The 16,600-nt window shown below is 32.1% G+C and overlaps 2 protein-coding genes across 2 annotated transcripts in view; both read right to left on the bottom strand.

Annotated features, from left to right (window-relative positions):
* Nucleotides 1-4: 4 nt before the first annotated feature.
* Mettl4 (Methyltransferase like 4) lies at nt 5-14,938 on the bottom strand. The gene is made up of 12 exons (XM_080177491.1): nt 14,839-14,938; nt 10,802-10,876; nt 10,176-10,273; nt 9,627-9,702; nt 4,633-4,688; nt 4,115-4,234; nt 3,717-3,832; nt 3,111-3,174; nt 2,650-2,714; nt 2,024-2,104; nt 1,639-1,684; nt 5-1,304 (listed from the first exon to the last, which is right to left on the bottom strand). The coding sequence occupies exons 1-12, from the start codon at nt 14,917-14,919 to the stop codon at nt 1,190-1,192; spliced, it is 993 nt and encodes a 330-aa protein (XP_080033617.1). The 5' UTR covers nt 14,920-14,938; the 3' UTR covers nt 5-1,189.
* The window catches only part of LOC145331202 (uncharacterized), a 32,637-nt gene continuing 30,965 nt past the window's right edge, over nt 14,929-16,600 (bottom strand). The window contains exon 21 of the mRNA XM_080175822.1: nt 14,929-16,336. Within this exon, the coding sequence (XP_080031948.1) occupies nt 16,297-16,336 (40 nt within the window). The 3' untranslated portion in view covers nt 14,929-16,296. The remainder of the gene's footprint in view (nt 16,337-16,600) is intronic.

Below are 16,600 nucleotides of genomic sequence, written 5' to 3'. Positions count from 1 at the left end.
TACATTCTGAAATAAAGCATCATATTAAAAAAAATTGCTAGCTGGAGAAGTTTATCCCAGGGATCTAAAGGAATAAGACAATAGTCGATAAATTGATGTACAATACATCCCTAATGATGATACACCAAATTAAGACGTCTTTAGATTGAAATTAATTGTTGAAATGTTTGAACACCCAACTAAGCAAAATAAATTCACTAAAGTCCCCAAAGTTGTTAAGCCAACGAATAAGAAAACGTTATTATAAAACTTTACAGACTAGTATATTAAACAGCCCATTATCCCCTCTCTCTCTCTGGAAATAACATATCAGAATTAAAAACAAAATTCTATTAGGTAATGTTTATCCCCTGTCACAGGATTTAACATTGGACTAAGGGTTGTTTGGGATAAAAGTTTAAAAGATCTTTTGGTGCATCATTTTTTTCTCAGTCTTAGTTCATAGCCTTCAGTTGGGTTTGAGTGGATATTTGAAGCATATCTAAACAATTTTCTTCGCTTTTTTAGTTTTTGTTTAGACTTTTTTTGCTCTGGATTAGAGCTTCTAGCCGCTGGATAGATAAAATATTTGTTATTTAATCAAGTTCTTATGACTCTATTACAAAAACTGACAGCTTTATTCTTGAAAAAAAGTTTTATGATTAAGTTTAAAAGCTTCATTGCCGACAGAGACCCATCCTGGCTGCAAATATCTGGAGAACAACTCTAACCTGGAACTATATATTTATAAATATTTTGTGTTTACTAGTGACTGCGCCCCTAGCATCTAGCATTTGGAAGAATAGCCTAAAACTTTCCCAATACTTGATTATACATTTAAAATAGCCTAACACTATCCAAGGACCTATTATAATGAAATGAAGAACTTAAATGGTTCAGAATTTATTGGAGTATTAATCTACACTCTACAGGATGAAAAAATCTATTTCTTTTACTCTTTAAGAGAAAAAAGTCTACCAAGCAAGAGTCTAAAATTCCACATACCTTGAAAAATTAATTTCAGAGAATATTAAAGAAAACATGTTAATGTAACATTACTGTGTGTGGAGTGACAAACTTCGATGTGGACAAAAGCAGGAGTGTCATAATTAAGTATTACAATTTATTTAGGTTAGGTTAAGATATGAATTAACAAAATATAAAAAATCATAAGATAGTTTAAAATAGGTTAGGTTTGTCACTCCTGCGTTTATTCAAGGACATTATTTATAAAATTATTCCTGTTGTTAGGTAAATGAGGGATATATTTGTCAATAACTGGTTGTAGAGATGGTTTGTGGGAGTGTATAGCACTTGGTACACTAGTGTTCAAATAATATTTTTTTTCTAGTATGGCTTCGAAACAGATTGATATCCGGTGGATTAGAACCGGTTCTCAGCTATACGGTTAAATCATTTATATCATTGAATAACAGGCAATTTTCCACAAATATTAAAATAAAAATCATAAAATTAAGATGTACCATTTTTGTTAACCTTCGATTTCGGAATTTATAATTTTATTTTAATATTCGTGAAAAATGTCTGTAATTCAATGCTATACATGATTTTTCTGTTTGGCTGAGAACCGGTTCTAATCCAGCGGATATTAATCGGTTTCGAAGCTAAACCTACTGCAGAAAATATATTATTTTCCTAATAAGAACATTATTGTCAGGTACATTTCTCCAAGTTTCACAATTCTGTTTTAAAAGTGATTTCATTATTGGTGATAATTACAACATTTCAATCCTACGTTAATGGTTATAGGATATGCATGTGGATATATTGACAGGGGAAAATGTGATTTTCTCGGCTGTTAATCAAGGTAAACTGGTGCAAGTTTTGTGAAGGTTCCCTCCCTGTATCAAAGAGCATCCAGTATGTAATTTACCTGGTCCGTCAGTCTAGCAATAATAAAGCTTTTATTAAGGTTTCGTGATTTTTTTCGGCTATTCAATCAATAACTTTTTTTGTGCTTCGCTACTTATGGATGTGGACAAGTCATCCTTGTTTTTATTTAGATTTTCAAAATCACTTTCCTTGTTTGTCGCAATTATTAAAACTTCGTACGGATTTTTATGTCCAGAGAATTCACAAATAAGTTCACCATATTTAGTTATCTAAAAATAACTATGTCTTTGGATGTCACTTTCATAATATAGTTATTTATCTCGTCATACTATAGACAATTTTCTGCGGATATTAAAATGAAAATTTAAAGTTTAACAAAACTGAAGTTAATTTTCTGACATTTTATTTATATTCGTAGAAAGATGTCTGTAATGCGAAGCTTTACATAATTTTTCAGTATGGCTGTTAATCAGTTCTAAAACGCAGATATTAATCGGTATCAAGCTATACTGCAGAAAATGTGTTATGTATCTATGAATCTTTACCAAAAAATAGGAACTTTAGAAAACTATCTAATTTTAAAATATACACAAATCATCAATACTCTCTTGTTTTAGATAGATAATCAACGGCTATCAAATGCCTTGAGAAAGTCAAAGAAAGTCAGAATGGCGCTTATTTCTTTTATTTGTCTATTGGATGCATAAACCGGTGTATTATGGAGATCTCAAATATGTTAGTGCTTTCAGAACAAGATTTTTATAATGACCAGGTGTGTTGAATTTTTTCTTAATTATGAAATAAAAAGACATTCCTTGAGCCAATACCATTTAACTATTTTTTTGAGACCCCAGTCTTCAAGCCAACTTTCCACTGCAGACCTTTACAATACAAGGATTATTACTTACAATGCAGGGAAATCTTTGAAATGGGAAAAAAAGATTGTCATTGATATAGTTTGGTTAGGTTAGTCTAGTAGTTATGGCAGGGGTGTATATATTCTGCACAAGACTTATTTTTTTCCCCTGCTGCAAAATTTTAATTTTCCCCCTCCTGGTTTGTTTCCAGCAGGGAACGGGGAAAAATGAAAAAAAAATATTAGCAGGGTCAATTTTGAAAAATATACATCCCTGAGAAATGGTTAACAAAAGTTGGGATCTATTATCTCTTAAAGGAGAAAATACTAGATTTCTTACAAAAAAGGTGTTTGAATCTATTTAAGAGACTTTTTGCTTTGTCAATCATGAAAATAACATTGATAAAAAAAATCCTGTAACCTATGCCGCTTGTTGTTAGAGCACCATATCATAACTAAGCCTTCTTCAGATAATAAATTTGGAACTGAAAAAAAAATAAAGTTTTAGTTTCAAATCAATATTTTTAAAAAATCATGCCCATGTAAAACTGCTACTTTAAAATAATTAAAATAATGATACTGATCAATACATCAGAAAATGTATGATGACATAAACTTGGAGCCAGACCTTTGTATTTGATGCAAATTTTTACAGACAACAAACCGTTAAATATCATAATTATATCACAACATCTGAAGGTACAATTCGTTATGTCCTAAGTTAACATGGTTTCATTCGAGATTCCAACCATTAAACATTGATTGAATAAATTCAAATAGTTATGTTTATCGCATCGTACTATAGACAGATTTCCGCGGATGAAAAACTATATCAACATACCAGTTTTGTTAGGCCATATGGGCCAGAGGCCCAGTCTAAATAAATTTCTATTAATTTTATGATTTTTATCTAAATATTCGTGGAAAATCGTCTGTAATACGATACTTAACATGATTTTTCAATGTGGCTGAGAACTGGTTCTAATCCAGCGGATATAAATCGGAAGCCATACCGGGAAAGTTGTACCTGGTATTTGTTGGATAAAATGGTTGTCCATCATTTTATAATCAGTGCCAGATCCCTTTGCTCTCTTCACATGCTTGTTCTCCCAGGGTGGATCCATCAGGATTAAGAAGTATTTTCTAGATAAAGGAGGGTGGGTGGGAGGTTAATTTTTTTCCCTATTTTCCGTATGTAGTGTGTTAGCGTTTAGTCAAATGCGCATATAAATTCATAAAGACAAAAAAAAAAGCTTACTGCTTCATATAATACAATAACTTGTAAGATTTTATATTTTTCGAAAGTCTTAGTTAAATACCTAGATCAGATATAATTTTTATAAAATCGAAAAAGTTCAAGGTAAAAAAGTATACCTCTAAGTAAAATAATCAATTGCTATTTCAATATATTTTCAAAACTATTACCTATCTTGAGTCACATATCTTTCAAAATCAAGTATATCACAAACAATTGGCTGACAATTCTCCGGTATTATAAAGTTCTCTTTTCTCGCTTCATCCTCATTACAGGTTCTATGGAAATCTCTAAATTACAGTATAAGTGAATTAGTTCTTAAATATTGAAAATGTTTCGAAAGAGAGAAAGGGATGGTTGATGATGTTGATACCAAGTGTAAAGCACATAAATTAAGACAATGGATATAGAATACGTAGATACTAAACTGATAAGTTTCTCGAGTACATTAATAAGCTATTTTCAGCTGGCTAATTTAATGATAATCTCCATCCACCCCATTTAACCCATCTCCTATCCTCCTACTGGAGGAACGAACTGAACAATAAGTGAGGACCATTGTATCAACCTAAATCTATGACAAAATTTCCCCTGTCACAATATCCATGCATTCTAAATCCATTATTGAGACAAATATGCTTTTTACATATTTTGAAAATTCAATTATATTTCAAAAATCAAATGGTACCTGTCCATAATCATCATAACTTCTTTTACATGATCTCTCACACCTTTATTGTTGGCCTAAAATATTTTTTATATGTGGATTTTTTATTCATCTAAAAGATTCATTTTGAGACATACAACCTTACATCTACCTATAATTTTTGAAAAATTGATTAACAAAAGTTTCATTTCTAAATATTAACCTTCTATATAAATAAGAGGGGGGGGGGGGGGGGGTAGATATACCACACTTTTCTGGGATCTTGCCAGATCAAGTATCAACTGTGGGGAATACCAAAGGATGAATCCATGCAAAATTTGAGCCGGATCCGGCCAAAACCGGCCGGGATTTTTATAAAAAACCGGTTTTTTCCGGTTTTTAGGGGGTATCTGTAAATCAAGCCCCCTCCTGGGTACGCCCCAATGATGATTTTTGCTTTAAGGTCTGATCTGAATTCCTCAACACTGGATATGACCCCTAGAGTTGAAAAAATGGTTAAAATCCGGTCTTTTGACCGGTTTCCGACCATTTCCGGCCCAAAAAAATAATTTTAAAAATCAAAATTTCATCTAAAATTTAAAAGAATATGCTTTAAATTACATTTTTCATTAATAATTTTTCAAAAACCAAAAACCTTAGGTAATGAAGATAATTTTAGCAACTTAAAATGTGAAAAAAGGTTGAAAATTGACAAACTTGTGTCAATTTGAAAAATGTTGGTAAATCCTAAAAATTTGACGGATTTATACATATGTTAGAATTTAGGTTGACTATGGTCTTTAAGACACGCCATATCCAACAAAATTGCAATGAGAGAGTCTAAATGTTTTTCTGAACCAAAATTCTACATACCCTGGCGGTTCCAGGGATATATCATTAAGGCCGTACAGCTGGCCAGAAAGCTTTTAACAGGTTGCCGACTAAAAGCCGGACTTTACTTACGCATTATCTGCCACGGGTGAACCGTTTGGCCGATACGCGCCGCCAAAGGCACGATTTTTGACGATTTTTCAAAAAATCTTGGTTTTTTGCCCCTTTAGGGGATGATGGAGCCGATTTAGCGACTTAAAACACTTCTTCATTAATGTTCAACTTTTTGAGGCGGACATTTCTTTACTTATGTATCATTCACCTCTGGCGGACCGTTTGCCCGTTATTTGTCGCCGAAATCGCGATTTTCGGCGATTTTGCCGTTCGCGAGGTTTTAACGACCATTTTTGAGAGGAAGGAGTCATCCAATCAAGATAGCTCTGAAATACTTTTCATTTGCAAATTAAATTGGCCACATTTCATGTGAAGTAAATTTTTTTGTGCGTCCAACCGTTTTTGTTCCAGTTGAAATTTTAAAAAAAGGAAAACAATTACTAATTACACCAACCCCATGAAATGTATTTACCCCCCCACAAGAAACAAGTTTGGGTGAAATAATTTTTTAAGCAGCAGGCTCCAAATTATCTTATAATTGATTATAACACTATGATTATGAATTATATTATCTTACCATATTTATGCATAATAATTATGATTATCTTATTATTATTATTCAGTTATAGTATTAATTATCATATATAACCTATTACAAATCAATCAATAAATTATATTACATAACCTATTTTAAATCTATCAATAATAACTCATATTAATTATCATTATCTTTTTATTACTTATTATTTATGATTTTATCATTATTAATCATATAAAATATCCTATTACTAATTGATCAATACTTATTCATATTGTTATAATTTTTTTTTATAATGTAGTAACTAGGGTTGGGCCGGATATCCGGTTTGGCCGGATATCCGGCCATTTTCAATATCCGGCCGGATACCGGATATTGAAACTATCCGGCCGGATATCCGGCTCTATAATTTTTTATACTTTACACCAAAAATCTCTGCTTTTTAAAATCTTAAATGGCTCTAATTTTCTTATTATTGAAGCTATAAGAACATTTTTTCTGAATAAGTTTAACTTTATGTAAATTTATATAAGATTTATGGAGAAATTTTTTTTTACTACTTTAATACTTGGTAATTTGGCCGGTTATCCGGCCGGATATCCGGTAATTTGGCCGGATAACCGGATATTTGCCGGATATCCGGTGTTGGCCGGATATCCGGCCGGTTACCGGATATCCGGCAATTGAAATCAGCCGGATATCCGGTATCCGGCCAAAAAAGTATCCGGCCCAACCCTAGTAGTAACTATCACCATTTATAAATTACTTTATTTGATTATCAATTGAACTACCTAACCTAATACATATCTTTTAGTAATTTTTATTACTTTTTTAGTTTATAAATAATTGCTAGAGATGAATAATAAGTATTCAGATTTACAAAGTAATAATCATTAGAGATTAATCAGATAAAAATAAAAGATAAATTAAAAATTACCAAGTAGTAAATATCAGTGATTGAAATGTGGAATTAATTATCAAAATTATGATTTACTAACAATTAGTGTTTAATTAGTTTTAAAATTACAAGAAAAAAATAATTATAATTAAAAAGTAATAATTTTTAAATTTCAACTGGAACAAAAACGGTTGGACGCTCAAAAAATTTACTTCACATGAAATGTAGCCAATTTAATTTGCAAATGAAAAGTATTTCAGAGTTATATTGATTGGATGACTCCTTCCCCTCAAAAATGGTCGTTAAAACCTCGTGAAAGGCAAAATTGCCGAAAATCTCCTGTTCACCTGTGGCGGATAATGCGTAAGTAAAGAAATGTCTGCCCAAAAAAGTTGTACAAACTTGCTTTTGTATGTCAATCCCAAAAAACAACTCCCTGCATGAGTTTTGGCCAAAAAAACGAAAATTGCTACTTTTTACGGTTGATAACTATCAAATCCGGCTTTTAGTCTGCCACCTGTTAAAAGCTTTCTGGCCATGACTCCTTCCCCTCAAAAATGGTCGTTAAAACCTCGCGAATTGTAAAATCGCCGAAAATCGCAATTTTGGCGACGAATAACGGCCAAACGGTCCGCCAGAGGTGAATGATACATAAGCAAAGAAATGACCGCCTCAAAAAGTTGAACATTAATGAAGAAGTGTTTTAAGTCGCTAAATCGGCTCCGTCATCCCCTAAGGAAGCAAAAAAAACAAGATTTTTTGAAAAATCATCAAAAATCGTGCCTTTGGCGACGCGTATCGGCCAAACGGTTCACCCGTGGCAGATAATGCGTAAGTAAAGAAAAGGCCGCCCCCAAAAAGTTGTACAAACTTGCTTTTGTGTGTCAATCCCAAAAAAACAACTCCATGCATGAGTTTTGGCCAAAAAAACGAAAATCACTACTTTTTACGGTTGATAACTATCAAATCCGGCTTTTAGTCGGCCACCTGTTAAAAGCTTTCTGGTCAGCCGTACGGCCTTAATGATATATCCCTAGAACCGCCAGGGTATGTAGAATTTTGGTTCAGAAAAACATTTAGACCTTCTCATTGCAATTTTATTGGATATGGCGTGTCTTAAAGACCATAGTCAACCTAAATTCTAACATATGTATAAATCCGTCAAATTTTTAGGATTTACCAACATTTTTCAAATTGACATAAGTTTGTCAATTTTCAACCTTTTTTCACATTTTAAGTTGCTAAAATTATCTTCATTACTCAAGGTTTTTGTTTTTTGAAAAATTATTAATGAAAAATGTAATTTTAAGCATATTTTTTAAAATTTTAGATGAAATTTTGATTTTTAAATTTTTTTGTTTGGCCGGAAATGGCCGGAAACCGGTCAAAAGACCGGATTTTAACCATTTTTTCAACTCTAGGGGTCATATCCAGTGTTGAGGAAATCAGATCAGACCTTAAAGCAAAAATCATCATTGGGGCGTACCCAGGAGGGCGCTTGATTTACAGATACCCCCTAAAAACCGGAAAAAACCGTTTTTTATAAAAATCCCGGCCGGTTTTGGCCGGATCCGGCTCAAATTTTGCATGGATTCATCCTTTGGTATTCCCCACAGTTGATACTTGATCTGGCAAGATCCCAGAAAAGTGTGGTATATCTAGGGGGGGGGGAGGTGGCGTGGCGTAATGACATCTAAACTTAAACAGTAAGCAAAATGGTCTAAATATTGAGCTAGATTCTTGAAACTTGGTACATAAGAAAGTCCGATAGTTACTACATCTAAATGAAAAAAAAAACATTTCCGCAGGGATTTTATTTCCTAACCTAACCTAAAAATTATTTATTAGGGTTGGCAATCCGGATCCGGAATCCGCCCAATTTTTGGCCAATTTTGGCATCCGAATCCGGAATCCGTTTTTTAATAGCGGATTCCGGATTCTTATTTGGTAGACTAAAATTAGCGTCTTGAGTTTTTTCTTTCAACTCCTCCTCTTTGAAGGCAAAGATTTTTATCATTATATATAATATCTTTTAAAATCTGGTTCGATTCTCGGAAGTGAATTATAGAGAACACCAAGAACATTGATTTTTAGGACATATGTAGCACTTAATTTTATTTTTTTTTAAAATCCTTTTCAAATATTGCTAGAATCCGGAATCCGAATCCAGAATCCGACAAAAATAAGAATCCGGAATCCGCTACTATTTTTTGACGGATTCTTTAAGAATCCGGAATCCGCCTCAAAAATTCGACGGATTGCTTATGAACCAAGTTTCAAGAATCTAGCTCAATATTTAGAGCATTTTGCTTACTGTTTAAGTTTAGATGTCATTACGCCCCCCCCCCGCCCCCCCTCCATTAGCGGCTACAAGTTATTGAGGGTGGGGGTGTCGACCCTTCACTTTAATTCTTTTTCGGGAGGGGGAGAGAGAGGGATATAAGTTTTTTTATATAAGCTATTTATCTTGGAATGGTGGTAGAGTACTCCTCATCCAGAATAGGTATGAATCTTCCTCGGACATATATGATGTTTCATTTTAAAGGAGAACCATATCGGTTAAGCGTTAAGCAAGATCCTTTGTTACACACACACACACGCATGGACATCCTATTACTACCTATTATATAGGGATTACAAATACTTAATTTTTACCTTAATTTCTTCAATTGAAGGATTCCCAGGAAAAATATCTTCTTTAATATTTTGTATAAATTCAGAATATACTTTTCTAAAAGATTAAATAGAATTAAATTTCAATCTAAATCAAGCAATCCTTCTCTTTAGCATTTTTTATCGCATCGTATCATAGAATGCTTTCCGCGGATAACAAAATGAAACGTTATAACATTAAAACCAGTTTCATTAGACCCAAGGGGCCGAGGCCCGGACTAACAAAACTGGTATTAATCTAATGATTTTTACCTAAATATTTGTGTAAATAATTTCTATAATCCAATGTTTTGTTGTCATACTGGATCTTTAGTTTTTTTTCTTGTTAGCAGCGCATCTTCTCTTTAACTTGAGAAATTCAGTGCGTTAGTGATAAAGAAATTATTAAGTAAACAAATATCATTTTAGAAGGTCTCATTATTATATTAAAAGTCAACTTACTCTAATTTAATTTTAAATTGTTTTTGCTGCGCTTGTTTTGTATTTTTACCTGTTTTATTTCCAAGTAAGTTAATGATAATAGTTTTTAACCTTAGATAATCAACTTCATGCTGGAATGGATAAAACTCCAATGCTTCCCTTTTCCTCTTTTTCTTCTTTTTATTTGATTCTGTGTTTGTTTCTATTCTGTTTATTTTAGAGGATTTATTTAGCAACCAATTTATCAACATAAAATAACCGAACGAACTTCCTGGTAGCCAAAAAAGAGTTGCTACGCTTCCTAACTGTTATAGATATATCATATGTGACAATTCTAACATGTCAAACATAACGAAAAAAGCAGACGGACGGACGTATGCAAATTATAAAAAAAACTTCGCTTTAAGAAAAATAGGTACTTTTGGACATTATTTTAATTGTTTTACTTTTTTAAACCAGCCAAAAAAATTAATTAATAAAATGTTTTATTCAATAACTAAAAAATCAAGTTTGTCCGTTTGTCTAACGGTCACTTTTTAATAGCGAGTCTGCACTATAATTCGTCTCGGCTGTACGTCCGTAACGATTGTGGGGTAATGTTATTTTCTCGGCTGCTTCAAAGAACAGAAACCAATATACTGGCAGACAGAAAGGGTCTCCTTCACTTGGGCCAGATAGTTGTCTGGATTATTTATCTATACTTATATTATTATTGTTTAATGTAAAAATCCTTTCCTTTTAGCTAGAGCCAGTGCCTCTAAATCCATTCTGAATGGTGTACATATATCAAAGAGCTGCGATACTCTTTCCTTTAAAATATTCCAATCAAGATATTAAAACAAAATACAGGGATCTAAAGGGATAAGACAATGGAAGATAAATTGATTTAAAAATGCCTAATGTTAAAACACAAAATTAGGTTACAATCAGAAGTTGGAACGTTTGGTCACTCAACTTAATAAACCAACCAATCAAACTTCATTAAAAATCTATTAAAGTTTTAAGTCAACGAATAAGAAAACATTACTATAAATCTTTAGGGACTAGTTTAATAAACAAAACAGCCCTGTATCTCCTCTCTGGACAAATTAAATAAGATAACTAATAAGATATAAAAGTTTTTAAGTTTTTATAAAGAATTTTCTATGTTAGAGGTAGACTTTAAATCTGCATCAAATTTTAAGGATTTTTTTTTTTTAATGCGTTTTTTGTATAATTCTTTATTTAAAGCGCAAATACAATTTAAGTTAAGGGGGGGGGGAAGTTCTGACACTTTCGCATAAACGGTGAGTATAGGCTTTATCTTTGGACTGAGAGGATAGGTTATTAGGGATTAAATCATTCTTATATGATGAATTTCCCCCAGATTTAAGATTTTTTGGATAGGCCTCCAGGTTCCGGAGCTCCAGGCCTCCAGGTGGTCTCTGGACAGGTAAAAAAATAAAAAATTCCTTATTTGAACAGTTAGAGGTAAGTTTATAAAACAACATAAGCTTCTTTTTATATATTATTCAAATATTTGAAGAAAAAATTACAATCGGCCTACAGGTTCAATTGCTGCAGGCCTCCAGGTGGCCTCTGGACAGGTAAAAAATCAAAATTTCTTATTTGAACAGTTAGAGGTAAGTTTATAAAACACCATAAGCTTCTTTTTTTGTATTATTCATATATTTGAAGAAAAAATTACAATCGGCCTCCAGGTTCAGGTGCTGCAGGCCTCCAGGTGGCTTCTGGACAGGTAAAAAATCAAAATTTCTTATTTGAACAGTTAGAGGTAAGTTTTAAAACAACATAAGCTTCTTTTTATATATTATTCATAAATCTGAAGAAAAAATTACAATTGGCCTCCAGGTTCAGGTGCTGCAGGCCTCAAGGTGGCCTCTGGACAGGTAAAAAATCAAAATTTCTTATTTGAACAGTTAGAGGTAAGTTTATAACTTCTTTTTATATATTATTTAAATATTTAAAGAAAAACTTACTATCAGTCTCCAGGTTTGGGTGCTGCAGGCCTCCAGGTTGTCTCTGGACATGTAAAAAATCAATATTTCTTATTTGAACAGATAGAGGTATACTTGTAAAACAAAGTAAGCATATTTTCAAATATTACCTACTTACCTCATTGAAACCAAAAATTTAAACTACCATCCATATTTTATTGTAATGACCATTGGGAATCAGGCCATGTATTCGAAAATAAAAGTTTACCTTAAGAGTTAGAAGATAAATAAAAACAAACATAAAATTAATTTCAAATGTCATTAACAATTTTAATAATAGGTAAAACTATCATCAGTTATTAATTACAGCTCCTAGTTTTGTGGATTCCAGGCGAACTCAGGAAAGGTATCCAGTGATAAAAACAGCTTTTATTAAAAATTGAAAATTTTATTGAAAATATGCTTACTTTGTTTTACAAGTATACCTCTATCTGTTCAAATAAGAAATATTGATTTTTTACATGTCCAGAGACAACCTGGAGGCCTGCAGCACCCAAACCTGGAGACTGATAGTAAGTTTTTCTTTAAATATTTAAATAATATATAAAAAGAAGCTTATGTTGTTTTATAAACTTACCTCTAACTGTTCAAATAAGAAATTTTGACTTTTTACCTGTCCAGAGGCCACCTTGAGGCCTGCAGCACCTGAACCTGGAGGCCAATTGTAATTTTTTCTTCAGATTTATGAATAATATATAAAAAGAAGCTTATGTTGTTTTATAAACTTACCTCTAACTGTTCAAATAAGAAATTTTGATTTTTTACCTGTCCAGAAGCCACCTGGAGGCCTGCAGCACCTGAACCTGGAGGCCGATTGTAATTTTTTCTTCAAATATATGAATAATATAAAAAAAGAAGCTTATGGTGTTTTATAAACTTACCTCTAACTGTTCAAATAAAAAAAATTTGATTTTTTACCTGTCCAGAGGCCACCTGGAGGCCTGCAGCACCTGAACCTGGAGGCCGATTGTAATTTTATCTTCAAATATATGAATAATATATAAAAAGAAGCTTATGTTGTTTAATAAACTTACCTCTAACTGTTCAAATAAGAAATTTTGATTTTTTACCTGTCCAGAGGCCACCTGGAGGCCTGCAGCACCTGAACCTGGAGGCCGATTGTAATTTTTCTTCAAATATGTGAATAATATATAAATGAAGCTTATGTTGTTATATAAACCTACCTCTAACTGTTCAAATAAGAAATTTTGATTTTTTACCTGTCCAGAGGCCACCTGGAGGCCTGCAGCACCTGAACCTGGAGGCCGATTGTAATTTTTTCTTCAAATATATGAATAATATATAAAAAGAAGCTTATGTTGTTTAATAAACTTACCTCTAACTGTTCAAATAAGAAATTTTGATTTTTTACCTGTCCAGAGGCCACCTGGAGGCCTGCAGCACCTGAACCTGGAGGCCGATTGTAATTTTTTCTTCAAATATATGAATAATATATAAAAAGAAGCTTATGTTGTTTTATAAACTTACCTCTAACTGTTCAAATAAGAAATTTTGATTTTTTACCTGTCCAGAGGCCACCTGGAGGCCTGCAGCACCTGAACCTGGAGGCCAATTGTAATTTTTTCTTCAAATATATGAATAATATATAAAAAGAAGCTTATGTTGTTTAATAAACTTACCTCTAACTGTTCAAATAAGAAATTTTGATTTTTTACCTGTCCAGAGGCCACCTGGAGGCCTGCAGCACCTGAACCTGGAGGCCGATTGTAATTTTTTCTTCAAATATATGAATAATATATAAAAAGAAGCTTATGTTGTTTAATAAACCTACCTCTAACTGTTCAAATAAGAATTTTTTTATTTTTTTTCCTGTCCAGAGACCACCTGGAGGCCTGGAGCTCCGGAACCTGGAGGCCTATCCAAAAAATCTTAAATCTGGGGGAAATTCATCATATAAGAATGATTTAATCCCTAATAACCTATCCTCTCAGTCCAAAGATAAAGCCTATACTCACAGTTTACGCGAAAGTGTCAGAACTTCCCCCCCCCCTTAATTTTGACATCCTTGATAGGTGGATTGAAAACTACATGCGCTCTAATTGGTTGAATGATGTACGATACTTAAGCTTCTCCAATAAGAGCGCAGATAGTTTTCAATCCATCAATCACAGATGTCAAAATTAATTAACTTAAATTGTATTTTTGCTTTTAGATAAAGAATTATACAAAAAAACGAACTTATATATCTTAATACCTAATTTGTTAAAATTATCAATATTTAAATGAAAATATTGACTATATACCTACTGTGGAATAAACAAGGAGGAATGGGATATTGGACTGTAAATTACACTGGTACCCAAAGTTTAAACTCTGATTTAGTTGGTCCCAAACAGTTGAGTTCAAACTTTTACTTTAATTTACAGAAGGAATAATTCTATTTATTATCAATATCATTGGGGATGTATATCAAATCAATTGTATATAGAATCCTGGTGATAAAAGAGTAACTTCTTTTTTTGGGGGTCTGAATATAACATCATTAAGGTCCTAGGACAAACGCAGGAGTCCCAAACGTCGGAGTGGAAACGTAACCTAACCTATTTTAAACTATCTTATGGGTTTTTAAATGCCTAACCCATGCGGGGGGGCTTACTTGTAAATTTATATCTTAACCTAACCTGTATAGAAATACTTAATTAAATCAATATTTTAACACTCCTGCGTTTGTCCACTCCGACGTTTGTCCTGAAACCATCATTAAGTATGTTTGATAGATATTTGAAGTTAACATAAAATCTTTGAATATTTTCCTTATTGGCATCCGGATAAGTTTTTAGTAAATACTCTTTGTGAGATAGAACCACAATTCTATCCTTGGCATGTATTACAGACATTTTACATTATTTTTGATCTGAAAACAAAGAATTTATTAAATTAATATTTCTTTGATATAACAAGCATGCTATGGACGTTTTCATAAGTAACGTAGCAATAAATAACAAGGAAAAAATTTGATGAAGTATGAAATTGACAAGTAACTTATTTCCAGTATGACTTCGAAACCAAATAATATTCGCTGGATTCGGTTCTCGGCTATACTAAAAAATAATGTGTAGAGTCGAATTTCTACAAATATCAAAACAAAAATCATGAAATTAATCCAGTTTTGTAAGACCAGGCATTATTCAAACAATATAAGAAATAACAAAGAAAGTATGGTATGTACTTATTAATTATTGGAAAAATAATAACTAAAATAAACATTGAAAAAGGTTATTTTTAATTTACATTCATATGATTCTGCATTAAATAATATGAAAAGTACTTTTTTGTTTACTTTAAGCATAAATTAGTCTGAAACATGTAAACTTGCATTTTTAAAAACAAGTATTTAACAATTAAACAAAGAATTACAATTTTATATCTGTCTTTATTTATAAAAGCGAAGCTTTTCTATAATTAGGGTCAGTCCATCCATCCTTTCGTACGTCCGTAACGGCTAGCTTTTTTTCGTTAATTTAGGCAGGTTAGAATTATCCTATCGATTTCAAACTTTATATGGTGATTCCTGTAGTAGTTATGTACGATTTAGAAAGCGTAGCAACTCTATAGTCGTTACCAAAATTTCCGTACATCCATTTTAAACATGTTGATTTTCAACTTTTTTAACAACAAATTTTTATGCATTATAATTATCCGATTGATCTGATTTTTGGATACTGATTCATAGGACAAAAATGTACGGATCATCTCTATAATCAACTCCAAAAAATGTAATTATGTCCTTAAACATTATCATGCATGTAATCAGTTTTTCAACAAATTTACTTACAATTTTGTTTCGAATTGCATACATTTATATATTCTGATTATTCAGTTTTGATACTCTATAAGTTTTAATGTTAGTTTGTCATACCGTTTTAGAGCTTCGCTTTTATGGATGTTGTCATCCTTGTTTATCATAAGAGTAGGTAGCTTAACAAGTTTCAAGGTCAGGTAAAAAAATCTTTACAAGTTATATATTTGTTAGCCTGTCTGTCAGAAATGTATCAAGTACATGTATCTCTCACCAAAAGTTTCAAAACCTCGATTTGCTATTGGTTAGCTTACAATTTTAAGTGAGTAAGATTGAATTTCAGAGTTAATATTATTTTTGTTTTCAAATTCTTTCAAATACTACTAGAGAATCAAACATTAAAAAACAGATTTTTGAACAAGAAGGTTCAGGTACAAAATAGCATAAATTTTCTTAATCAAATTGTATTTAAGATTTATGTTGCATCCACCATAAAATTTCTTACTTCACAAGTTCTGAAAAATAAAAAATAGGTTAATTAGGGCAATGTTAAGCTCAAATCAATAGAAATGTGTATCTGTCCCAAAATATCTTTAAAACTACATTTAAAAGGGGGTAGCAGTTTAATAAATGAAATGTAATTTAAACAGGGAGAGAAGGAAGACTGGTACTATAAATTATCATAGTACCCAAATTTTTATAGTCATGCTCGCTCATTCGCAGGCTAAAAAACTTTGGGCACTTCAAACCATGCAGCAGTTACCAAAATTTCAGCCCAT

This window comes from Acartia tonsa, chromosome 11, assembly GCF_053477335.1.
Source record: "Acartia tonsa isolate MP-2025a chromosome 11, ASM5347733v1, whole genome shotgun sequence".
NCBI lineage: Eukaryota > Metazoa > Arthropoda > Copepoda > Calanoida > Acartiidae > Acartia > Acartia tonsa.
Note: the sequence above shows the minus strand (reverse complement) of the source record. Positions and strands in the feature narration are given on the sequence as shown.

Excerpts from the sequence above, each read along its gene's own strand:
- Mettl4 (XM_080177491.1), bottom strand. The coding sequence starts at position 14,919 with ATGTCTGTAATACATGCCAAGGATAGAATTGTGGTTCTATCTCACAAA. Across the intron at positions 2,715-3,110 it reads TCTAACAACAAGCGGCATAG|GTCTGCAGTGGAAAGTTGGC; the intron begins GTTACAGGATTT and ends TGTATTGTAAAG. Across the intron at positions 1,685-2,023 it reads TTTAATAATTGCGACAAACA|AGAATTGTGAAACTTGGAGA; the intron begins AGGAAAGTGATT and ends CACTTTTAAAAC.